The 25691-nt window shown below is 41.8% G+C and overlaps 1 protein-coding gene across 2 annotated transcripts in view; it reads right to left on the bottom strand.

Moving 5' to 3' along the window:
- The window catches only part of pemt (phosphatidylethanolamine N-methyltransferase), a 153744-nt gene extending 128607 nt beyond the window's left edge, over positions 1-25137 (bottom strand). For both annotated transcript variants that reach the window (XM_043711053.2, XM_087998029.1), the window contains exons 1-2: positions 24998-25137; positions 19526-19633 (exon numbers count right to left, since the gene is read on the bottom strand). In XM_043711053.2, the coding sequence (XP_043566988.2) occupies positions 19526-19621 (96 nt within the window). In that variant the 5' untranslated portion in view covers positions 19622-19633; positions 24998-25137. The remainder of the gene's footprint in view (positions 1-19525; positions 19634-24997) is intronic.
- Positions 25138-25691: the final 554 nt, after the last annotated feature.

The following is a 25691-nucleotide window of genomic DNA, read 5'->3' as shown; positions in this document are numbered from 1 at the left end:
GTTAAATTGCGATCTTGTTTATCCACTTGTCTGGAGATGAGATTCGATTGCATTATTCAACAAATTCTTCTGAGGTCCTGTCAACATTTATCCCTTAATCAACATCACCAATAAAAAGCATATAATCTCGCTGTTTATCATATTGTTACCATGGGATATATGCAAAAACAGGCTGTTATAATGCCCACAATTGCAGCATTCTGTACAACAAATAATTCCAAGGTGGTGAAACACTTCAAGATCGCCCAAGCTCATGAAAAGAGTTATTGAAACAGAAAATGCTCAGGAATATTTTGTTTCACTCATGCTCCAAAAGATGTAGAACAGGTACAAAGGCATCAAAGGTGGCCCTAGAGAAGTTTACAAAGTGCGTGCGTGTGTGTGTTTGTGACATGCACCATGGATTGGCAGTGGGGGGAGAAAGCAATTAGGAGAGCAGGGAAGGGATATGAGAAAATATTGATGGGCAAGATTAGGGAGAGTCCCAAAATATTCCACAAGTTTGTTAAGGGGAACTGAATAATCATAAGAGTAGGCCTTATTAAGAACCAAGAGGGCAGTCTGTGCATGTAGTCAGAGGACACTGGTAGAATGTTAGTTGAGTTTCTCACTTACGTCTTTACTTTGGAGGAGGAGGATGCAATGTGGAGCATTGAGAAGCTGGACTGTGAGGTTCTTGAACAGGTACAAGAAACAAAGATGTTATGGCAGATTTTAAAAATGGACAAATCTATAAAACAATGAGAAATACAAACAGTAGTAGGCAACTCGACCCATTGAGTCTGCTCTGGCATTCAATGGGATCATGGCTGATCTGACATTCCTCATACCTACTTCCCTGACTCTTATTCAGATCTCGACTCCCCTACCGAACACGCACCTATCTTTCTGACCTTTCAATATACAAAAGGATTCCGCCCTCCATAGCTCTCTGTGGCAAAGAATTCCAAAGACTCACAAACCCATGGTGTAAAAATTCCTCTTTATCTCCATCTTAAATTGGCACCCTTTTATTTGGAGATTATGCCTTTGGTCGTAGACTCTCCCATAAGGTAAAACATCCTCTCAGCATTTACTCTGTCAAACTCCCTTTAAGAATCCTACATGTTTTACAGTGATCATCTCTCACTCTTGTAAATTCCAATGAGTAGGATCTCAAACTGTTTGATCCGGATGAGTTATATCCCATGCTGCTGTGGGAGCTGAGGGAAGAAATTACTGTCTTTTCGGTGTCTTTTTGGCAAGGAAGTTTGCAGTACTTATCTGGTCTGGACTCCAGACCACACCACTGACCTTCAAAATTGCCTATTACATCACTTAGTTTAAGGGTAGGGAGGGATAAGTCAAGAAATGCTTGCAGAGGTGCCCTCATCTCATTAGAAAATAACTAACAAAATAAATGGTGAAGCTCCAATTTTCTTTCCATCACGTTTGATCAGGAATCCCTCCCACTCTAACTGCCTGTCATTTGTATGTGTTAAGCAAGTTCTGCATTATGAACACATTTTCGTTGGCCATCAAGTCCTGGAACGGAATTTAAACTCGAAGCTTTTGTCTCGGGGGCAACGAGAGGAGGCCTAGAGGCATCTTCAACATTGTGCTCAGTAGCATGGTGGTCCAGACTAGGATTCCCACAACCCGAGATTCGGCAGCTTCAATGTCGGCTTTCTGCTGACATTCTAGGTGAAGAATGTGGTTCCTGACTTTTCCTTAACCTTGGGTGCACATGAACCGTGACAAATACAGACTTTGTCTTCATCTTTTTATATAGGATCTCTGTAAATAAGAGAGGTGTCAGAGTGTTGCGACTTAAGGAGATTGGGTGCTGAGATGATAGTGTTGTGCCAGGTTATGAGAGTTTTTAAAAAAGTGGGCGGCATGGTGGCTAGCACTGCTGCCGCACAGCGCCAGAGACCTGGGTTCAATTCTCGCCTCAGGCGACTCTTTGTGTGGAGTTTGCACATTCTCCCGGTGTCGTGGGTTTCCTCCGGGTGCTCCGGTTTCCTCCCACAATCCAAAAAATGTGCAGGTTAGGTGAATTGGCCATGCTAAATTGCCCGTAGTGTTAGGTGAAGGGGTAAATATAGGGGAATGGGTCTGGGTGGGTTGCGCTTCGGCGGGTCGATGTGGATTTGTTGGGCTGAAGGGCCTATTTCCACGCTCTAAGCAATTAAGTAATCTAAGCATTTTTCACTGTATTTTTGCTAAAATACAGTGACAATAAATTGCGACATAAGACCTTGCATGCTACCACTAACATAATTCAATACAGTAAAATAGCAAAAAGAATTTGTGAATAACTAGCAACACATTCAGATAGATTATGTGAAAATGTATATTAATATTTATTATAATTAATTTGGCAATTGTGAGAATTAAGACAAATGTTTTGTGGAAACCCAAATGCAATTAGTAGATACAGCTTTAAAGCTTTTAAGTCAGTAAATATTGACATAAATCTTTTCTACTAACATACATCACTTTGGCAGAATAAGGCACAGCAAAAGCCATGGTTAGTCATGAAAAAAATTTAAAAGTGTTACTCAGAGATTTTATACTGTACTCATGTTTTTAAGACATAACAAGACTTTTTTTGAGAAATAGTTTCTCAAAGCAAAAAAGAACAATATGCTTCTTCTCAAGTTCTGTATAAACCCTGTTCTGTGAAAGTAATCAAATAAAACATAAAACTAAAAAAAACTAGAGACATTTCAGGAAAATGACATTAGCATTGGGAAGTAGAGCAAAGTTTTCATTTTAGAACCCTGCAACTGCCGTTTTGACTCGCAAGTCAGATAAGGCATTTAGATACAGAGAAGCTCCCTTTTTTAAAAAAAAATCCCATGTGTGGATACATAAATGACATGTTCTATTTTAATTTCCCACATGAATCTTTTGAGTGTGCTTGTCAGTTTAATGCCATAGGCAAACTGGGTTATTTTATGAAGCAACCAACAGACAGTAGAAACCTTTGGCACTTCATGTTGGACTTAGTTATTGACTTGAAAGTCCAGTGTGTAACTTACTCCACTAAAGAAGTCACAAAATAAAAATTATGGTTTCAACTTTGATCAAATTCATGTCATTCATATACTTGAAGTATATTTCAAGTACCGAAAGGTCACAACTAACTGATTTATGTAGATGTTTCTTACGCTTTTGGGTAAAACCTGGATTTTATGTGCAGTGATGATTCCTTTAAGAACTAGGCTTCCCTCGAAGATGATTTTAAAAGTAAAAAGTTAGTTGCTCAGGGATGGCTCATATGACCGAGCTATATTGGATACGATCAATAGAAAGAAAGGTCAATGACAGGTTTCCTACAGGATCAATGGACTTGGCTCTGCTTTCAAATAAGTTAATTTAACATAGCTTTCAAGTAGAATTCTGTCAAAAGTCAGTGGGTTGAACTTCTGGCTTAGCCCAACTGAGAAGTATGCGAGTGAGTTTAAATAAAGACTCCTGATTTAAGGAACAATAAGAACCAGGTGAGCTCTGAACGGAGATGCTGAAGATGCTAGTGACACTTGTGTTCAATTGAGAGTTCACAACTATGGAGCAGATGTGAAGGGCCAACCTTGTTGGAAACAAGCAGAAGGCCCAAGAAACGTCAATGTTATTTTTTTTTAAGAAACTTACCAGAAATTTGAGGATTAACCCACTCAGACTAAGTGGGTTAATCCTCGAATTTCTTGTAAGTATCTGATTTTAATATTTTGAATCTATGTCAAGCACCTGCAGAAAAGAAATTGAATAAAGACGTTTAATTTAGAGTACAAGTAACTGTGATGATTAAACTTTAAAAAAAAAACATTACTGACTACTTCAGATAGTGGAGCTATGAAAATTCATGTTATTTTCTGCAATAAAATTGTTTTATTTTAAACAATGAAGCTTGCGGCTTTTTCTTTCACTAAATTCATTAACTGGATTTTCATAAGAAAACAGGAACATATGAAACAGGCACTGAAGCAGACCAACCTTGCTCTGCCATTTAATATTATGGCTGATCTGTTTGTGTTTTGAATTCTACATTACCATCAATACCAGATAATCCTGATTCCCCTGCCTCACAAGAATTGAGTCACTCTGACTTAAAAAAAATATTCAATGACCCCCACCTCTACCACTGAGAAGTCCAAAATCACACCAACCTCAGAAAAAAAAGAAAGATTTTAATTATTTCTGTCCTGAAATGGTTACACAATTTTAAAATAGTGCCTAGCTCTTGACAGACACAAGATGAAACCACTTTCCAGAAGTCACGTGACACCAGGTTGTAATCCAACAGGTTTATTTGAAATTACACAAGCGTTTGGAGCACAGTCCCTTCGTCAGGGGCAGTGAGATAGAAGGGTACACAGACACACAGTTTATAGGCAGCGAGGTCAAAGACATAGAAATCAGAAGAACATACAACCGGTATGAGTGAATCGTCAGATAAAACATCTCTGCAGATCACCAGGAGTGAGTAAAGTATTTATAAAGTTAACGTCAGAGCAATAGGAATATACAAAAGATGACATCTCAGATCAGACACTGAATTGTAGGTGTGAGGCTTTGTTTAGCATCTTTATATTCTTATCACTCTGATTGTCATGACAGCACAGCACTGGCATTGACTTTATAAACACTTCACACACTATCTAATACGCCTAGTCACCTGCAGAGATGTATTATCTGACACTCCACTCACACCAGTTGTATGATCTTTTGACCTCTCTGCCTATAAACTGTGTGCCCTTCTCTCTCACTGCACCTGACAAAGGGGCTGCGCTCCAAAGGCTTTTGTGACTTCAAATAACCCTGTTGGACTATAACCTGATATTCTGACTTCTTTCTTTGTCTACCCTAGTCCAACACCAGCACCTCCACATCACCTTTCCACATTCACCTTGTCAAGATCAGAGACATCTTGTACATTTCAGTCCAAGCACCCCAACAAGTCAAGTCTGCCCAACCTTTCCTCATCAGAAAACCTAGTAGATCCAGATATCAATCTAGTAAACCTCTCCTGCAAAACTTCCAATGCATTTATATCCTTCTGTGGGAAGTGCACCCAACACCAGCTTCTCGAAAACCGCGTTAGGGAACTGAAGCTGGAGTTGGATGAACTTCGGATCATTCGGGAGGTTATTGACAGGACTTACAGAGAGGTAGTCACTCCCCAGATAAAAGAAAAAGACAGATGGATGACAGTTAGGGGACAGAAAGGGAACTGGCGGCAGTGCAGGGATCCCCTGTGGCCATTCCCCTCAACAATAAGTATACTCTTTTGGATAATGTTGGGGGGTAGGGGGATGACTTACCAGGGGAAAGCAGTGGGGCACCTGCTGCTCAGAAGGGAAGGGGGAAGAGGAGCAGAGCAGTAGTCATTGGGGACTCGATAGTTAGGGGGACAGATAGAACGTTCTGTGGAGACGAGAGAGACTCACCGTTGGTGTGTTGCCTCTCGGGTGCCAGAGTCCGTGATGTCTCTGATCGTGTTTTTGGTATCCTTCGGGGGGGAGGGAGAGCAGCCCCAAGTAGTGGTCCACATTGGCACCAACGACATAGGTCGGAAGAGAGATGGGGACTTGAGGCAGAAATTCAGGGAGCTAGGATGGAAGCTTAGAGCTAGGACAAACAGAGTTGTTTTCTCTGGTTTGCCACGTGCCATGTGCTAGTGAGGTGAGGAATAGGGAGAGAAAGGAGTTGAACACATGGCTATAGGGATAGTGCAGGAGGGAGGGTTTCGGGTTTTTGGATAATTGGAGCTCTTTCTGGGGTAGGTGGGACCTCTACAAGCAGGATGGTCTTCATCTAAACCAGAGGGGTACCAATATCCTGGGTGGGAAATTCGCTAAATCTATTAAGGTGGATTTAAACTAACACAGCAGAGGGATGGGAACCAAAATTGTAGGACCAGTACAGAAGAGGATGACAGCAGGGAGTTCCCAAATCAAGTATCTGACATTGTCAAGCGAGAACCTGGTTTGGAGTGTGTGTACTTCAATGCGAGGAGCATCCAAAATAAAGTGGGTGAAATGGTAGCGTGGGTTGGTACCTGGGACTTCGATGTTGTGGCCATTACAGAGACATGGATAGAGCAGGAACAGGAATGGCTGTTGCAGGTTCCGGGATTCAGATGTTTCAGTAAGAACAGAGAAGATGGTAAAAGAGGGGGAGGTGTGGCATTGTTGATCAGGGACAATATTACAGTTGTAGAAAGGATGTTTGGGGACTCGTTAACTGAGGTAGTATGCGCTGAGGTTAGAAACAGGAAAGGAGAAGTCACCATGCTGGGAGTTTTCTATAGGCCTCCGAATAGTCCCAGAGACGTAGAGGAAAGGATAGCAAAGATGATTCTCGATAGGAATGAGAGAAGTAGGGCAGTTGTCATGGGGGACTTCAACTATCCAAATATTGACTGGGATCACTATAGTACGAGTACTATAGATGGGTCAGTTTTTGTCCAGTGTGTGCAGGAAGGCTTCCTGACACAGTATGTAGACAGGCTTACAAGGAGCGAAGCCACTTTAGATTTAGTACTGGGTAACGAGCCTGGCCAGGTGCTAGATTTGGAAGTAGGTGAGAACTTTGGAGACTGCGATCACAATTCTGTCAGGTTTACTTTAGTGATGGAAAGGGGTAGGTATACTCCACCGAGCAAGAGTTACAGCTGGGGGAAGGGAAATTACAATGCAATTAGGAAAGATTTAGGAAGCGTAGAATGGGGAAGGAAACTGCAGGGGATGAGCATATTAAAAATGTGGAGCATATTCAAGGAAAAGCTCCTGTGTGTCCGAGATAAGTATGTACCTGTCAGGCAGGGAGGAAGATATAGAACGCGTGAGTCGTGGTTTACTAAGGAAGTGGAATCCCTGGTCAAGAAGAAGGCGGCAGCTTATGTTAGGACAAAATGTGAAAACTCAGTAAGGGCGCTTGAGGGTTACAAGGAAGTCAGGAAAGACCTAAAAAGAAAGATCAGAAGAGCCAGGAGGAGACATGAGAAGTTGTTGGCAGATAGGATCAGGGTTAACCCAAAGGCTTTCCATAGTTATGTCAGGAATAAAAGAATGACAAGAGTTAAATTAGGGCCAATCAAGGATAATAGTGGGAAGTTGTGTGTGGAGTCAGAGGAGATGGGGAAGCACTTAATAAATATTTTTCAACAGTGTTCACTATAGAAAATGAAAATGTTGGCGAGGAAGATAGAGATACTTGTATCTAGATTAGAAGAGATTGAGGTTCACAAGGAAGAGGTATTAGAAATACTGCAGAGTGTGAAAATAGACAAGTCCCCTGGGCCGGATGGGATCCTCTGGGAAGCAAGGGAAGAGATTGCCAAGCCTTTGGCATTGATCTTCAAACCATCATTGTCTACAGGAATAGTGCCTGAGGACTGGAGGATAGCAAATGTGGTTCCCTTGTTCAAAAAGAGTAGTAGAGACAACCCTGGTAATTACAGACCAGTGAATCTCACTTCAGTTGTTGGTAAAGTGTTGGAAAAGGTTATAAGAGATAGGATTTATAACCATCTAGAAAAGAATAATCTGATCAGGGACAGTCAGCACGGTTTTGTGAAGGGTAGCCTAGCGAATCTTATTGACTTTTTTGACAAATTGACCAAACCGATAGATGAGAGTAAACCAATTGATGTGGTGTATATGGATTTCGGCAAGGCGTGCGATAAGGTTCCTCACAGTAGGCTATTATACAAAATGCAGAGGAATGGGATTGTGCAACACATAGCAGTTTGGATCAGTAATTGGCTTGCTGAAAGAAAACAGAGGGTTGTAGTTGATGGAACGTGTTCATCTTGGTGTCCAGTTACTAGCGTGGTACAGCAAGGGTCGGTGTTAGGTCCACTGCTGTTTGCCATTTTTATAAATGGCCTGGAAGAGGGCTTAGAAGGGTGGGTTAGTAGATTTGCGGACGACACTAAGGTCGGTGGAGTTGTGGATAGTGACGAAGGATGTAGTAGGTTGCAGAGAGACATAGATAGGATGCAAAACTGGCCTGAGAGATTGCAAATAGAGTTTAATGTGGACAAGTGTGAGGTGATACACTTTGGATGGAGTAATCAGAATGCAAAGTACTGGGCTAATGGTAAGATTCTTGGGAGTGCAGATGAGCAGAGAGATCTCGGTGTCCATGCCCTGAAAGTTGCCACCCAGATTGACAGGGTTGTTAAGAAGGCATACAGTGTTTTGGCCTTTATTAATAGAGGGATTGAGTTCCAGAACCAGGAGGTTATGCTGCAGCTGTACAAAGCTCTGGTACAGCCACACTTGGAGTATTGTGTACAGTTCTGGTCACTGCATTATAAGAAGGATGTGGAAGCTTTGGAAAGGGTGCAGAGGAGATTTACTAGGATGTTGCCAGTTATGGAAGGAATGTCTTACGAGGAAAGGCTGAGGGCCTTGAGGCTGTTCTCGTTAGAGAGAAGGTTGAGAGGTGATTTAATAGAGACATACAAGATAATCAGAGGGTTAGATAGGGTGGAGAAAGTGAGGACTGCAGATGCTGGAGATTAGAGCTGAAAATATGTTGCTGGAAAAGCGCAGCAGGTCAGGCAGCATCCAAGGAGCAGGAGAATCAACGTTTCGGGCATGAGCCCTTCTTCAGGTATGGGTGGACAGGGAGAGCCTTTTTCTACGTATGGCGACGGCAAACACGAGGGGACACAACTTTAAAGTGAGGGGAGATAGGTATAAGGCAGATGTCAGAGGTAGTTTCTTTATTCAGAGTTGTAAGGGTATGGAATGCTTTGCCTACAACGGTAGTAGATTCGCCAAGTTTAAGTGCATTTAAGTCGTCATTGGACAGGTATATGGACGTACATGGAATAGTGTAGGTGGGATGGGCTTCAGATTAGTATGACAGGGCGGCGCAACATCGAGGGCCGAAGGGCCTGTACTGCGCTGTAATGTTCTATGTTCTTTAAACAAGGAGAATACTGTATTCAAGATATGGTCCTATCAGTGCCCTGCATAAGTGAACTATAAACATCCTTAGTTTTACGTTCACTTCATTTCATAATAAAGGTTGGCATCCCATTTGGCTTCTTAATTATATGCATCTTTATCTAGTGACTCACACTAGAACACCCAAATCCCTTTGCAACTCAGAATTATGTAGTTGCTCACAGTTTAAGTAATACTCTTTCTTATTCTCCCTGCCAATGTGAACAATATTTTCCCACACTCTACTTCACCTGCCAGATTTTATACATTCAACCATCTATAGCTGTCTGCAACTTCTTTATTTCTTCTTCACAACATACTTTCTTACCTATCTTGACAGCATCTGCGAATTTAGCTACCATGCCTTCATTCCCTCAAAGTAATTCCTATAACTGTAAAAAACTGAGGCACCAACAGACCCCCGCAGGACTTCACTTATTGCATACTTTCAATCATGCAAAAAGATCCATTTATGCATACGTTGTGTTTTCTGCCATCTAACCAGTTGCCCATTTTTTGAATTAACTTATTCAGAGATGTTACTATGCAACTCTGGAGCAGGTGGGATTTGAGCCCAGGCATCCCATTCCAGGGACAGGGACATTTCCACTGTGCCACAATTGCTTTCGATGTTCTTCTGGACATTGTTAAAAATCACACAACACCAGGTTATAGTCCAACAGGTTTAATTGGATGCACTAGCTTTCGGAGCACCGCTCCTACTTCAGGTGGTTGTGAACTGTAAACGTTTGCTATAAATTCTGTGTCTTACAATTGTGTCCTCCACAACCACCTGATGAAGGAGCAGCACTCCGAAAGCTAATGCTTCCAATTAAACCTGGACTATAACCTAGTGTTGTGATTTTTAACTTTGTACACCCCAGTCCAACACCGGCATCTCCAAATCATGCCTTCTGGACATCAAATGCCTTCTGAATATCCAATTATAGTGCGTAGTCAAGTTTCCCCTTTATCCAAAATGCATGCTACTCCTTCAAAGAATTCTCATAATTTTTCTTTGATGAAACTGTGCTGACACTTCCCGCTTGAGTTTTTGTAAATGCATTGTTATAATCTCTTTAATGATTAATTCTAACACAATTGTGACTTTATGCCTGTGCTGTGGAGTCCTGCTGTCGATGCCAGAAACGTAACATGAGATAAAATGAATGGATGGCCAAAAGACCCTGTTTAACTGAAGCATAACCTACCTACTCTTGCAATCAATGCCCCGCCCCCTCATAATAAAACATAACATTTTGTTGGTTTTCCTAATTACTTGCTGTACCTGCACATTTACCTTGTAGTTCATACACTCGGACTTGCTGGTCTCTCTGCATCTCCACAGTGTGCAATCTCTCACTAGTTAGATAACATATTTATTTCTTTGTGAAAAAATGGACAATTTCACACTTTTCCATATTGTATTCCATTTGCCAGGTCATGGCCTACTCACATAATCTATGTATATCCTCTTATGTCACAACTCTCAACTTTGGCCGCTTTGTCCAACAGATTTTCATAAATCGTAAACAGTTGAAGCCTCAGCACTGATCCCTATGGTAATGTGCAAGCTTGAAAAAGACCAACTTAGTCCTACTCTTTGCTTCCAGGCAATCTTCTATCCATAAGCCCTTATGCCCGAAACGTCGATTCTCCTGCTCCTTGGATGCTGCCTGACCTGCTGCGCTTTTCCAGCAACACATTTTCAGCTCTAATCTCCAGCATCTGCAGTCCTCACTTTCTCCTCGATCTCCTATCCATACCAATATGTTGATCCTCGTCAAACTATTACAGTGCTGTAGACGAGGTACTTCACATCACAAGGTAATGGCAGAAAATTGAAATTGGAACATGACATGGAAACAAAAGAACTCAATTAAATAAACCATTGACAAATTTAAGGAAGGTTTACTGAAATAAAGAGTGTGCACTAAACGTCCCACTACCGAAATACTTTTGAAGTCTTTTAAATCGATCTTTACCAATGTCACTGATGTTTTCATTCTTCATCAAAAATCCCAGCAAAATGAATCCGGACCAGTGGGATTTGACAGTTTACTGAGAGCTTCCAGATTATGCCCTTAAAATAATGGCCAATGCACTTAAAAAAAAAAATCATTTAATTGATTATCATGTTATCGAAACAAAATTATTACCACTTTAGTCAATTTTCAAGATTTACCATAAAGCCAAGTCATCTAAATTTTCTTCTGATTTGTCTGAGGGTCATGGTGGAACTGAAAATAGTCAAGAGTTTCCAAAAAGATGTTCTGTTGACATCCATATTGATAGCATCTTGGCTAGTCAAGATATGGCTTGCATTAATATTTTGGCGTTCTAGTAAAAACATTGTTAACACAAGAACACCTAACAACATCTTCCACAGTCATTCAGAGTTTTCTTTTTCTTGCTGCCTTGACCCGAATGCTGACATAAGCAAAATAGATCAGGCAACTCAAAAGTCAAATAAAATTACTTTTATTCAAAATTTCCACTATTATCTCAGCAGTAACGTGCTGTTGCAACCTTAAACAAGTGAGGTGATAACATTGTCTAATAATTTCCTCCCAATGTTCTGGTGGGGAGATAGAAGCCTGAAGCAAACTTGTTGCAAATGAATGCAAAACTACATTCACAATCATCTGTCCTTTACTGCACAAATATTAAAATTACAACAGAAACATTAATTACTGAATGGATAAACATCATAATTTCAAACCTTGTTATGAACTATATTTAAATGAAGGTATGCATTTAATGAGAGCAACATGAAAACAAGTTTTATTGATTTTACTAAAAAGACAGGGTGCCTTTATCACAGTTAGATAATGTTCTCTCATCCTTCTCATAACTGGCACATGGAATTTTTGCTTTTGTTGAGGTTCCCAAAAAATTTGAATCATTACACTTTTAGACACAAAAGCCTCTGGAGATTTATTTCAACATATTTCACACATCACATCACGTGCTATGGACTGATACGTTGTTAGTGCCATATAAGATTATAGCACAGGAATGAGTGATGTGACGTTCTAGATACTTATACATTATTATGCAAGAACACAAAGTTCTTTTAGTGAAATAAAATAACCAAATAAGAAAAATTATTACAGTTTTCAGCTACATTGCATATACAATAGAGTAAAAATCGCAAAAACTTTCATAGGAGCATAAAAACACTGATCAGTCGATGTTGAGGAAGAGTTGATTTGAGGAATTACCAAAGTTTGACCAAAGAACTAGGTTTGTGGAAGTTCTTCAAAAGGATGATGGAGAGGTGAAAATGTTTATGCTGGACTAGTGGTAAAGGGTAACAATCCAGAAACGTAGGACTAATTTTCTGGGGGTATGAGATTGAATCCCATCACTTTCACCAGATGGCAAAATATGAATTTAAAATGAAAAGGAAAGCTGGCCTTATGGCAGCTCCATTTAGTTCACTTACGTCCTTCAGGAAATCAGGCATGCTTACCCAGTCTGGTCTACGTGTGATCCATAGCAACTTATTTATCTCTTAGCATTTATAGGTGTGCAGTAAACCGTGGTCCAGTGAGCAACACCCACATGCAATGAACAAACTAAAAAAAAGATTCACTCAAGAAGAGTTCTGGGGCTTAGGGCCTACGAAGCTGACCAGTTTGCATTTATTTTGGGGGTGAGGGGAGGGGGTGATGGGGAAAAGAGAGATTGGAATTGTACCAGCAAGCAAAGACAGTGACTTCATGGAAATTATAGTCCTTCCAGGACTTGGCGTCAATTGAGATGACAGTACAGAAATAATGCAAAATTCGAGAAAGGTGACAGTGCAGTACAGCCGAGTGACATCTGTATCTAGAGTCTTGCATCTGGTGACTGGGGGTGGAGGTGGGGGGGGCAGCATACAGGTAAGGAATAAGGGAAGGACAAAACCTTTGGGGAACTGCAAAGCTGAAAGGCATGAAAAGAGATGACATTGTTATCTCCAGACATGATTGGCGGCACGGTGGCACAGTGGTTAGCACTGCTGCCTCACAGCGCCAGAGACCCGGGTTCAATTCCCGCCTCAGGCGATTGACTGTGTGGAGTTTGCACATTCTCCCCGCGTCTGCGTGGGTTTCCTCCGGGTGCTCCGGTTTCCTCCCACAGTCCAAAGATGTGCAGGTCAGGTTAATTGGCCATGCTAAATTGCCCGTAGTGTTAGGTGAAGGGGTAAGTGTAGGGGTTAGGGTGGGTTGCGCTACGGCAGGTCGGTGTGGACTTGTTGGGCCGAAGGGCCTGTTTCCACAGGCTATGTAATCTAATCTAATCTAATGATTGAATAGTTACAACTGGAAACTACAGAGAGGGCAGTTACAGTTGGAGGGATGTGGTTTCAGAGCAAGCTAATCGGAATCTTGAGGGATATGTGGCTTGGTGGGCAAAGGGAGAGGGTCAGCAGTGAAGTTAAAATGATTGATCCCAGTTTTAATTGATGAAATTTCTGGTTGTTTTTGAATTTGCGAATGGAGGGGCAAAGAAGAGTTGCATAAAATCCAGCTCTAGTGTACCAAACTTCCCAGGAGCAATGCCGGAAAGTCTCATCAGAACTTTCTTGTTTAGCAACACTCAGCCTTATTAACTTCACAATGTTCAGGGACTTTGCAAGTGAAATGTTCTGTATTTTTACTGATGGTGGCTCATTCAATGTTTTGTTATTTTTGTGCTTTCCATTCTCCCTTTTATACCTATAATGCTGTGACTTTAACAAGATTTTATTTGTGCCAATTTATCCCCTTCTGCCCAATTGAATTAAATATTCTTTCTAAACAGTTAGGAAGAATGAACTCAGCATTTATTTGGAGAAGACTACAAATATGACCCACTTCAATTAGCCTCATGCACTAACCCCTGACACACTGAGAATCTTTCATTTTCCACTTTACCAATGAAATGGAGTATCAGAAACAGAAGCAAACAAAATCTGACTGAAGTGAAGGCACACCATCTCCAGATTATCACTCTGGATATACTTCAAAAAGCAAGACTACTTGTGGAAATGGTCCACGGTGACACAAATTCATTGACCTTCAAATATGTATACTGTACTGAGAACAGCAATTACATCTGACAAGATAGCATTTCAACAGATTGCCTGGCCCATGCTTTAGAGACCTGCTTGAAAGGAGGTTTAAGAAGGCACACCAATATTGAACCCAAATTCAAAAATATGATAACACTGATATTTTGAATTCTTCCCTGTCACAATTTTTTTTTATGTTGATGGAATATTTTGACTAGAACACTCTCATCCAACTGCTTAGTAAAATAGAGAATCAACAAAGAAACTGTAATTTGTGACAACAGCAAAGCTCTTTCATGGTTTTGATGCCCAACTGGATCAGGATCAAGAAAATTGTAGTACACAGAATCAAAATAGAGTTAATTCCATTTGCTGAACTAACGTTAATATCTGTACAGCAATATCTGAATTATACTCTTTTTCCCCCTCCACTATGGTTTAGCATCTCCAGAGTGATTATCTGTGTCTCATTGTCATGTCACAGTAATCAGTATTAACTGTTAAATATCAGGATGAACATTAAGTCATGAATTTTAACAGTAATGGCTCACTGATATTTTCAAATAAGTTTGACTTAAGACAAATGATGTGTAAAGTAAGTGCATGAGCAAGCGTGTCAGGTAGTCCACATATGAGACTCTTAAGTGACCAATTAAGGCCTCATCCTACTATCGATGACTATGGCAATGCCATGCAAAAAGCCTAGCAGCTTTAGCTGCACAGGCTAGTATTTGGGAAGGTCACCACACATCCCTTTTATCACCTTATCCTTCCCTGTCCCTTGAACCTAATACCATACCCTCTTCCCTTGTCAAGATCCTTGACTTATTTAGGATACTTCCGAAGTTATCAAGTTCAAAGCGGTCAACAGCTGGGCCACATACTTAAACCCAACCAATAAATATAGTTTCGAATCAGATAAATCTATGTTGCAGGCATCAATTCCCAGCCTTATTCGAGCATATTTCTCATTTCTTTGATAATACCTAATCAAAATCAAATCTTGATTAGGCTGCTGTCTTTGATTTTTTGACAGTGAAGAAAGTTATCTAAGATTACAAAGTGGGTCAATGGGCTGAGAAGGGGCAGATGGAGTTTGATTTGGATAAACGCAACATGGATAATTTTGGTAAAGCAAACAAGAGCAGGACTTATTGAGTCAATGGTACTGACTTGGGAGAGGTTCAGATACATAGTTCTTTGAAAGTTCTGTCACAGGTAGACAGGGTGGTTAAGACAGCATTTGGGACACTTGCCTTCATTGCTCAGACCATTCAGTATAGGAGTTGGGATGTCATGTTGACACTGTACAGGACATTGGGAGAAAGTGAGGACTGCAGATACTGGAGATCAGAGCTGAAAAATGCAGGAGAAGGGCTTATGCCCGAAACATCGATTCTCCTGCTCCTTGGATGCTGCCTGACCTGCTGCGCTTTTCCAGCAACACATTTTTCAGCACTGTACAGGACATTGGTGAGGTCACTTTTGGAGTACTGTGTACAGTTCTGGTTGCCCTGCTTTGGAAGGGTATTATAAAATTAAAGAGAGTTCAGAAAGGATTTACCAGGATGTTGTTGGGACTGGAGGATTTGAGTTATATGGAGAAGCTGGATAGGCTGGAACTTTTCACTGGAGCATGGGAGGTTGAGGGATTACTTTACAGAGATTTAAAATCATGAAGGACATAGATAAGGGCAATAGCAAAGGTCTTTCCCTAGGAGGTGCTCAAAGCTAGGGGGCATATCTTTAAAGTAAGAGGATAAAGATGTAAGAGAGACCTGAGGGGTATCTTTTTCACACAAAGAGTTGTTTTTATGTGGAATGAAATGTCGGAGGAAGTGGTAGATGCACATACACTTAGAAGACATTTGGACAGGTATATGAATAGGAAAGGTTTAAAGGGATATGGGCCAAACACAGGCAGGCGGGACTACTTTATTTTGAGAACCTTAGTTGGACCATGTGTCTCTACGAATCTATAACAGTTATTAGGTGAAGACCAAAATTAGGAAGGCAATTCCATTTTGGTCTTCACCTGCTGTTCACTGCTTCCAAGATTCACCAATCAAGCTTTCAGTTCCAGGTCATCCATCATATCCAATGCTATTAATGATTGGATTAGTAGAATAGCTTTGTGATTCTAATCAATAATAACATTTCCAATCCTTGTATTTTTTTATACTTATTAGAAACTGGAAATAATTCTGTGCATAACTTGTCATAATGCAATAATTTATTAGGATTTAGAATACCAATTTTAAAAATTTATATAATAAAACTGCACTCAAAGCATGATATCTCACTGTGCTGAATGAATTGCTGTTCATGATATAGGTTGCTGCCACCATCCTCTTTAACTGAAAAATATTCCAGGTCTGCTTACTTTAGTGTGTTTGAAGAAAACCACTTCCTAGTCTAACTCAAAGAGTCTCTTGCAGTTAACACTGTCTAGTTCATAGCATGTTGGCAAATAGCTATTAGTCTAGTTTATAGCATGCCAGCAAGCAGTTACAAATTACATTGATATGATCAAAATTATTAGTCACTTTGTGGAGGACCAGATGTCATGTCTCATTCATTCGAGATCCTCATTTGCTCCACCCAGAAGTCCATATGTCATCAATATCATGGGTTGTACTTATGGCAATCCTCTAATTAATTCTTTCAGCACATATACACAAGTATGAGTGAGGAAGGTTTCGTTGAAAAGTCGACAAACTGGTATTGGTATATGGGAGGAACTACATACAAGACGATTGCGCACAGTTTTGGTCACTACACTACCAGAAAGATGCAGATGCTTTGGTGAGGGTACAGAAAAAGTTTACAAGGATGTCGCCTGGTATGGGAATTTTAGCTATGAAGAAAGGTTGAATAGGCTGGGTTTGTTTTCATTGCACACAGGAGGTTGAGGGGTAACCTGAAAGAAGTTTATAAGATTATGAAATCTATGGACAGAGTGAGGCCTTTTCTTCAGGGTGGAGGAGTCAATTACGAGTGGACACAGATTCAAGACTTTGGTTGCCAGGTGGTTGGAGTTCAAAATAGATGTGTGAGACAAGTTTTTCCACACAAAGTGTGGAAAGTGCCCGGAAGGCGCTGCCACAGGAGGTGGTGAAAGCAGACACAATAGCAGCATTGAAGCAGCACCTGGACAAATTCAAGAATGGGAAGGGGACAGAGGAATAGAGATCCTGCAAGTGAAGACAATTTCAGTAAGGAAGGGAAAAATATGTCAGCGCAGGCTTAGAGGGCTGAAGGGCTTCATTGTTCCTATGCTGTACTGTTCTTTGAATTTGCTGTCAACTCTATCATGTACCAAGGCCTCAACAAATAAGGCACAGAAGTCAAAAATAACTTTGTTAGCTCAACTATGGAGAAGTGATGAAAACATTTTTCAGGGCAATTTCAGTCTTCTCAGCACTAAGACCTGTGCCCCTTGGATTAGTCTGCTGATACACTATTCATGAAACTTGGCAGTGCCATCTTCATTGAGAGGCTGACAATTTTGTTTAAAAACTTATTAAGGGATAACATTATAACTGTACTTAGGGAGGATATTCCTGGGAGTACATCCAGGGAAGTTATTTAGATGGAACTGAGAAATAATGAAGGATGATCTTCTTACTGGGATTGGACTATAGACCCCCCAGTAATCAGCGGGAAATTGAGAAACAAATTTGTAAGAAGATCCCAGTTATCCATAAGAATAACAGTGTGTTATGCTAGGGGATTTTAACTTTCCAACTTAGACTGGAACTGCCATAGTGTTAAGGGTTTAGATGAAGAGAAAGCTTTCTGATTCAGTATGTGCATGTACCTACTAGAGAAGGTGCAAAACTTGACCTACACTTGAGAAATAAGGCAGGGCAAGTGACTGAGGTGTCAGTGGGAGAGCACTTTGGGGCCAGCGACCATAATTCTATTAGTTTCAAAAGTGTGATGAAAAAGGATAGAATGACTTAGTTTAAATTGGAGGAAGTTAAAAATCACACAACACCAGGTTATTTGAAAGCACTAGCTTTTGGAGCACAGCTCCTTCATCAGGTGGCTCCGTTCAGCAGCGCTCCGAAAGCTAGTACTTACAATAAACCTGTTGGACTATCACCTGGTGTTAGTGAGGACTGCAGATGCTGGAGATCAGAGCTGAAAATGTGTTGCTGGAAAAGCGCAGCAGGTCAGGCAGCATCCAAGGAGCAGGAGAATCGACGTTTCGGACATAAACCCTTCTTCAGGAATGAGGAAGGTGTGCCAAGCAGGCTAAGATAAAAGGTAGGGAGGAGGGACTTGGGGGAGGTGCGTTGGAAATGCGATAGGTGGAAGGAGGTTAAGGTAAGGGTGATAGGCCGGAGTGGGGGTGGGGGCGGAGAGGTCAGGAAGATGATTGCAGGTAAAGAAGGCAATGCTGAGTCTGAGGGTTGGGACTGAGACAAGGTGGGGGGAGGGGAAATGAGGAAGCTGGAGAAATCTGCATTCAGCCCTTGCTGTTGGAGGATTCCTAGGCGGAAGATGAGGCGCTATTCCTCCAGGTGTCATGTTGCCATGGTCTGGCGATGGAAGAGGCCAAGGACCTGCATGTCCTTGGCGGAGTGGGAGGGGGAGTTAAAGTTGCTGTGGTTCTGTTCGCTGAGCTGGAAGTTTTTGTTGCAAACGATTCGTCCCCTGTCTAGGTGACATCCTCAGTGCTTGGGAGCCTCCTGTGAAGCGCTTCTGTGGTGTTTCCTCCGGCATTTATAGTGGCCTGTCCCTGCCGCTTCCGGTTGTCAGTTTCAGCTGTCTGCTGTAGTGGCCAGTATATTGGGTCCAGGTCTATGTGTTTGTTGATGGAGTTTGTGGATGAGTGCCATGCTTCTAGGAATTCCCTGGCTGTTCTTTGTTTCGCTTGCCCTATAATGGTAGTGTTGTCCCAGTCAAATTCATGTTGCTTGTCGTCTGCATGTGTGGCTACTAGGGATAGCTGGTCGTGTCGTTTCGTGGCTAGTTGATGTTCGTGGATGCGGATCGTTAGCTGTCTTCCTGTTTGTCCTATATAGTGTTTTGTGCAGTCCTTGCATGGGATTTTGTACACTACATTAGTTTTGCTCATGCTGGGTATCGGGTCCTTCGTTCTGGTGAGTTGTTGTCTGAGAGTGGCTGTTGGTTTGTGTGCTGTTATAAGTCCTAGTGGTCGCAGTAGTCTGGCTGTCATTTCAGAGATGCTGCAACCCAAAGGACTAGCCACACTACCATACATCAAGAATATCTCTGAAATGACAGCCAGACTACTGGACGCTTTTTAGTGAATGTGACGTTTGAGCCAAGGACATACCAAAGAACCTACGGACAAATCACGAATTTCCATAAGGTGCATTTTTCTTTGACATTTTAATATCAATTTGCATTTTTCCTATCATAGTACCTAGGCAAGGATTTCTCAAATGAGTCCTCTCTTGACAAATGGCATAGAAATGCACCAGAGAATGCAGTGAATCGCACTGCAGTCATGCAGAGAATCGCACTTCAGTTATGCAGAATAGTTTAGACATTCAGTACTCACAATATTCCAGAATAATGGGTTGAAAGCAACAGCCAAGATAGCTATATTGAACTTCAAGTCTGTCCAATCGAAGTAGTTGAAAGTATCAGCCATCATTGAAATGTCGATCTGAAAGGAAAAGTTTTAGAAACTTCTATTTCCGACAAATGCAATCAACACTCAATTCACATAGCATACAGTTGAGCCATTTAGTTTTACTTTACACTTTAGTGCAATCATAAGAATATCCTCAGTGATTCAGTGGGTTACAAGCAGGTGAAAGTGAGGACTGCAGATGCTGGAGATTCGAGTTGAGAGTGTGGTGCTGGAAAAGCACAGCAGGTCAGGCAGCATCCGAACAGCAGGAAAATCAACATTTCGGGCAAATGCCCTTCATCATATTGTAACAAGCAATCAGGTGTACAGACCAGAAAGAACACAGATAAAATTTCCTGACTTAAGCAAGTTAGCTGATCTCAGCTAATGTACCTTGGCTTTGGAACAGGAGACATTCAATGGTTCTCACTCTTGATCATCATTTGATGACAGCTGAGAAACGCACGTGATGAAAAAAGATTTGGCTGGATTTTGTTTTTTTCTTTTCTCTTCTTTCATGGATTATGAGCATCATTGGCAAGGCCAGCACTATCTAGCCTATCCCTCAAAACTGAGTGACCTGTCAAGCCATTTCAGAGGGCAATTAAGAGTCAGCCATATTGCTGTAGGTTTGGAGTCACATGCAGTCTAGACCAGGTGAAGATAGCAACTTTCCTTCCCTAAAGAATACTAGTGAACCAGATGGGCTTTTATACCAGTGACACTTGTCCTGGTCACCATCAGCAAGACAAGCTTAACTTTCCAGCTGCTGTGATGGGATTTGAACCCACCTCTAAGAGCATTCGCCTCTAGATTAACAATAGCACTACATCAGCATTGCACCACACTCTGGGATATCTCTCACAGACAATTTGACAGTTGAATTAAATGCAAACTAGTAAGTAAATGAGCCACTGTCTCTTGGAGAACTGCATTCTCTCTGGTCAATCCTCTTCTGACAGCTGGAAGTGGATTTCTTTTTTAAAAGTGGCAGATCATAAAACTCAAGCCATATGTTACAGATGATAAAAGAAGTGCTGACTATACTTATAAGTATGTAATACAGTGGGGAAAAGCAAATCAAGTTTAATTGAAAACAGTTGCGGTTTGGAAATGTGAACTGTAATTCTCAAAAGTATTAAACAAATTATAGTAATTTTATATCCACTTTACCACATTTAGGCCATAATACAGATTCATAATAAAAACATGATTCTGCTATTAATCTCAAGGTTAGAAACAAAAAAGCCTGCAGAGACTGAATAGGCTGGGGCTGTTTTCCATGGAGCATTAGAAACTGAGGATTAACAGCACAGTGATAATACCACTAGGCTATTGCCTCCCCTTTAAAAAACACTGAAAATACTGCAGCGTTTATGATTTTTAAAAAAAAATCAAAATACTTGGTCAACCAAGAGACCAACGTTTGGTTTACTGTAACATTCCATATTTCAATGCATCTCATAAAATACCAAAAGGTAATCTGAAGCCAGTGGTATCATGACAATACAATAAAATTTAAAAGACAGGTGTGTAGGAGAAGCGAGGAACTGTGTAAATTAGAAACAAGTTATTAGTGAGATGATTCCAGTATTGCTCTTTAGAAAGCCAAGGTTTTGAACACGGAAGTGATAATAGGACAGGCTGTAGGGACAACTTGTTACAGACACACACACAGGAGACTGAGTTACTTGTAACATTCAAATCAAGGATTGTGAAGTTCCCAGAACATGATCTGTACAGCAGCACAATTTGTACTATGCCAAAAAAAATCATAATAGAGGCACATCCTATCTTTGTTGATGAATCACCCTGTAACAATCTGTATAAAATGATTGCCCTTTGCACTTGTAAATATGCTACAGTACAGAGAAAGGGTGAATTGATATGGGTTTTAAACAATAGCATAATAACACAAGAGGAATTACTTAACCGAAATATAGCTAATTCTTTTCTTCGAAGATAAAGCAGCACCTAAACGTTTGAAGGAAATAACCAGGCTTGAGTGTTGAATTTGTAGTTAAATTACTTGTTAAATTTGTAGTTAAATTAAAATACTTATCGAGGAATAAAGCTAGGACTGTCAACATCACCACTGTTGCCTGCAGTGTTAATAATTTAAATGCAATTACAAAGTGATTTACAAAAGTTCAGAAAAAGATAAACAGTGATAAAGGAGCAAGAGAATACATGATGAAAGGTTAGACCTTCGGAAGCATGGTCAAAGTCCTTTAAAGTGTCAGTACAGGTGGATAACGTGGTTAAGGAGGCATATGATATACTTCCTACCAACATCGTTAGTGCAATCTCAATCAATGGCTGGGAACTAGAAAGCTTCCCGATCAGATCCGGATTCAGATCCTTGTTTATGTGTTGCATAAAGTGTTTTGCTCAGTCCATCAGGAAGCATGCGAGCCTGATAAGAGTGACTATTCCAGGCAGTAGAGACCTACAAGTCAAAGCCTCCCCATACATGGATGACACCATGTTTCCTGCTCAGATCTGCTGTCAGTGCACAGACTCATGAGTATCTGCGACCAGTTTGAACTGGCCTTGAGAGTCAAGGTAAATCAAGGCAAGAGTGAGGCTATATTCTTTGGGAACTGGGTAAACCAATTCTTTACCCCTTCACCATCAGTGCTGGAATATGGCTTGGAGGGGCCAGTGCATGCACAAAATCTTGGGAGGAGCATATCACCAAAATGAGGCAGAAACTGAGCTTTTGGGAGCACTGTTCCGTCTCCATTGTAGCTAAAAAGCTGCTCATCAGGTGTGAGGTACTCTGTTTTTGTAGGTGCTGCAGATGTGTCCCTTTTCTGAACCTGCAGTTGCAGTCACATAAGCCATCTTCCACTTCATTTGGACATCTAAATTGGACCGTGCCCGCAAAAACTCTGGATAAGGTGGGGGTAGAACTTACCCAATGCCACCCTCGCCTTGACGGCCACCTTTGTGAGTGACTGCATCAAGCTATGCACTGACCCTCGGTACGCAAACACGAAACATCACTTTGTACTGAGGTTCTACCTGTGCCTGGTGCTGCTAAGGATGGGAATGATCTTGTTGCAATGGAACATTCCTAGTAGTTGGATCATTCCATACCAAATATCCCTTGTGGAAAAATTTGCAAAGTAAAAAAAAACCTTTGACCAAAGTCCATCAGGATGTGGTCAACACGTAGCATCAAGACCCTGCTGGAAAATGAGAGAGTGAATCCTGTCCTGTAGTCCCTTAGCAGACTGTCAAAGTCATTTGGTAGCATGCATCATCACTAGAACTTTCCAACAAGCACCAAGACATCTGTTTGGCTCCTGATGAGAAGTGCACTACCTATGAGATCCTTCTTGTCTGTCCAGTCTACTGCACGTGCTACCCTCAAAGTGGCTGTGGGGGGAGGTTTAGAGACTAGCACATATTTTCCTTCTAAAGTGTGCCTTTGCAAAGGAAATCAGGAGAGAGATGCAGTGGTTTTTGTCAAGGTTCGTCCTGAACATCTCGTGATGCAGCTCTCTGGCCTGTTCCCCAGGACGCACACAAAAACAAACATCGACTGAGCCTGAAGTGCCATCAATTCAGTGACTTTTGGTCTGCCCAAACTTGTTGGTCTTCCAGGACAAGTAATTGACTTTGACTGAGTGTTGCAGGCTGGAACATTCCAAGGTTGAGGACTGCATGCTGAGGGACAGCTGCCACCAAGGTACAGTGGGTAAAGACCACAGTCTGAGGTCTTTCTGCTGAAGTTAAGTGGGACTCCATTCCATTCTCAGACCTTCCCAGTGACTCAAATGTATGTAAATATAAGCATGCAGAAAAAAAAAATGCCTTAGGTTGTTTTGTTGGATAGAGTCAAATTCTAATGTTTCTTTGATCCTCACATGCTACTGTACAGAATCGAATTGTATTCATCTATGTATATACATAGAAGTACTTTTTTATGTAGGAAACATTATCTGGGCCACAACGAAACTATTTTGTGCAGTTGAGTGTGTGTTGCTGGAAAAGCACAGCAGGTCAGGCAGCATCCAAGGAGCAGGAGAATCGACGGTTCGGACATAAGCCCTTCATCAGGAAACGGCTTATGCCTAAAACATCAATTCTCCTGCTCCTCAGATGCTGCCTCACCTGCTGTGCTTTTCCAGCAACACACTCTCGATTCTGATCTCCAGCATCTGCAGTCCTCACTTTCTCCTATTTTGTGCAGCTGTGGAATCCACGTTATAGGACAGAAACAGTAGCACTGGAGAGGATATAGAGAAGATTTACCAGGATGTTACCTGGGCTGGAGAGTTTCAGTTTTGAAGAGAGATAGGACAGACTGGGGTCATTTTCCTTACAGTAGAGGAAGATATCTCTCCCTTTGATGGATGGATCAGGGGCTAGACTTAAGGTAAGGAACAGAACGTTTAGAGGAGACATAAGGAAAAACCTTTTCACCCAGAAGATGGTGGAAATCTAGAACTCACTGCCTGTAAGGCTGGTACAGGCAGAAAGCCTCATAACATTTAATTTGTATTTAAATGTGCACATGCAAAACCAAGACATGCAAAACTGGAAAATGGAATTAGTTAGCTAGGATTAGGTGGCTGTTTTGATCATCATGAATGTGGTGGACTAAAGGGTGCTATACATATCTCTACAACACTGAAGTTTTTCAAAATTCTTTCATGGGACATCACTGAGAAGGCCAGCATTTGTGTTGTTGCCTCTAAGCACCCTTGAATTGAACAGCTTGCTGGGGCATTTCAGAGGGAAATTCCATTAAACTCATGAAGATTGAATATTGTGCAATTGTTATTGTAAAAGGGTTCTCAAAGTACACCTTTTCCTGATTATAAGCAAAGCGCCCCCCCCCCAACTAACTCATAATTTTACACAGTTATGGTTAGTTGAAGTTGACAAATCATTTGAAGAGTTTCGCAAATACTACAGTGGTTCTGAACCCTCACTAAATTAGAAAGCATTGTTAAAGTAAAAACGTTAGGCAAATTGTCAGAATATGCTGGGAAGCTATTGCAGAATGTTTTAATTTAAAAATGCGATGTTGTTAGTGTGAAAGAACCATTCTGCCTCAGATCAGGAAGCATTTTTCGACAGTGCCGCGGGTGTGAAGGACTGAGGATTTTTTTTTGAGAAGGTAAGTAGAATTTGAGAGAGAAGGTAAGACGTGGTGAAGTGGAATTAAAATGTTACACAGTGACAAGTCGGCCATTTCATCTCCCACTCCCGGTGGGGGTGGGGGGGGGTGGCTGATTGAACGCGCCCGCTGCCCCGTCCCAGTGGGCGCGGGAGGGGAGACATATCCAACGGTGCGGCAGGCGAAACCATGGCAACCACGCGGCCTGCTCGCTGAGGCTCTGCCTGCGAGTTGGGGGGGGGGGTGCAAACGACGGGCGATACCTTGCCGTAATCCAAATTGGCAAAGCCTCCGCAGCACTCCACGTTTAAATCGTTCGTGAGTCGCAGCGGATCTCCAAAGTGCAACCGCTTTGGGCTTTCGTTTCGACCTCTCCGTACCTGCCGCCTACCCGCACCGAGAATGTCGGCTGCTTTGGAGGGGGGGAGGGGAGCAAGTTAACGCATGCGCGCCAGCGCGCTGCCCTCTGGGAGATGGAGTCCTGGTTGGCCCAGGGCCCCTGCCCCAAAACTATTCTGACCCCCACCACAACTCTTTCTTCTGTATATCAATGATATCATGGTGCCGCTTTCCCCTCTCATCCAGAATTGGAAACTTTCATCGATTTCGCCTCCAATTTTCACCCTGCCCTGACTTTCACCCCCCACCAACCCAACCTCCACTCCCGGCACCTTCCCCTGCAACCGCAAGAAATGCAAAACCTGCGCCCACACCTCCCCCCTTACTTCCCTCCAAGGCCCCAAGGGATACTTCCATATCCACCACAAATTCACCTGCACCTCCACACACATCATCTATTGCATCCGCTGCACCCGATGTGGGCTCCTCTATATTGGGGATTCAGGCCGCCTACTTGTGGAACGTTTCAGAGAACACCTCTGGGACACCCGGACCAACCAACCCAACCACCCCGTAGCCCAACACTTCAACTCCTCCTCCCACTCCACCTTGGACTCC

The sequence above is a fragment of the Chiloscyllium plagiosum genome, unplaced genomic scaffold (genome assembly GCF_037043375.1).
Source record: "Chiloscyllium plagiosum isolate Xiang-an unplaced genomic scaffold, Cpla_swu_hap1 HiC_scaffold_20, whole genome shotgun sequence".
In the NCBI taxonomy this organism is placed as follows: domain Eukaryota; kingdom Metazoa; phylum Chordata; class Chondrichthyes; order Orectolobiformes; family Hemiscylliidae; genus Chiloscyllium; species Chiloscyllium plagiosum.
The sequence above is the reverse complement of the archived record's forward strand: the minus strand, read 5'-3'. Positions and strand labels throughout refer to the sequence as shown.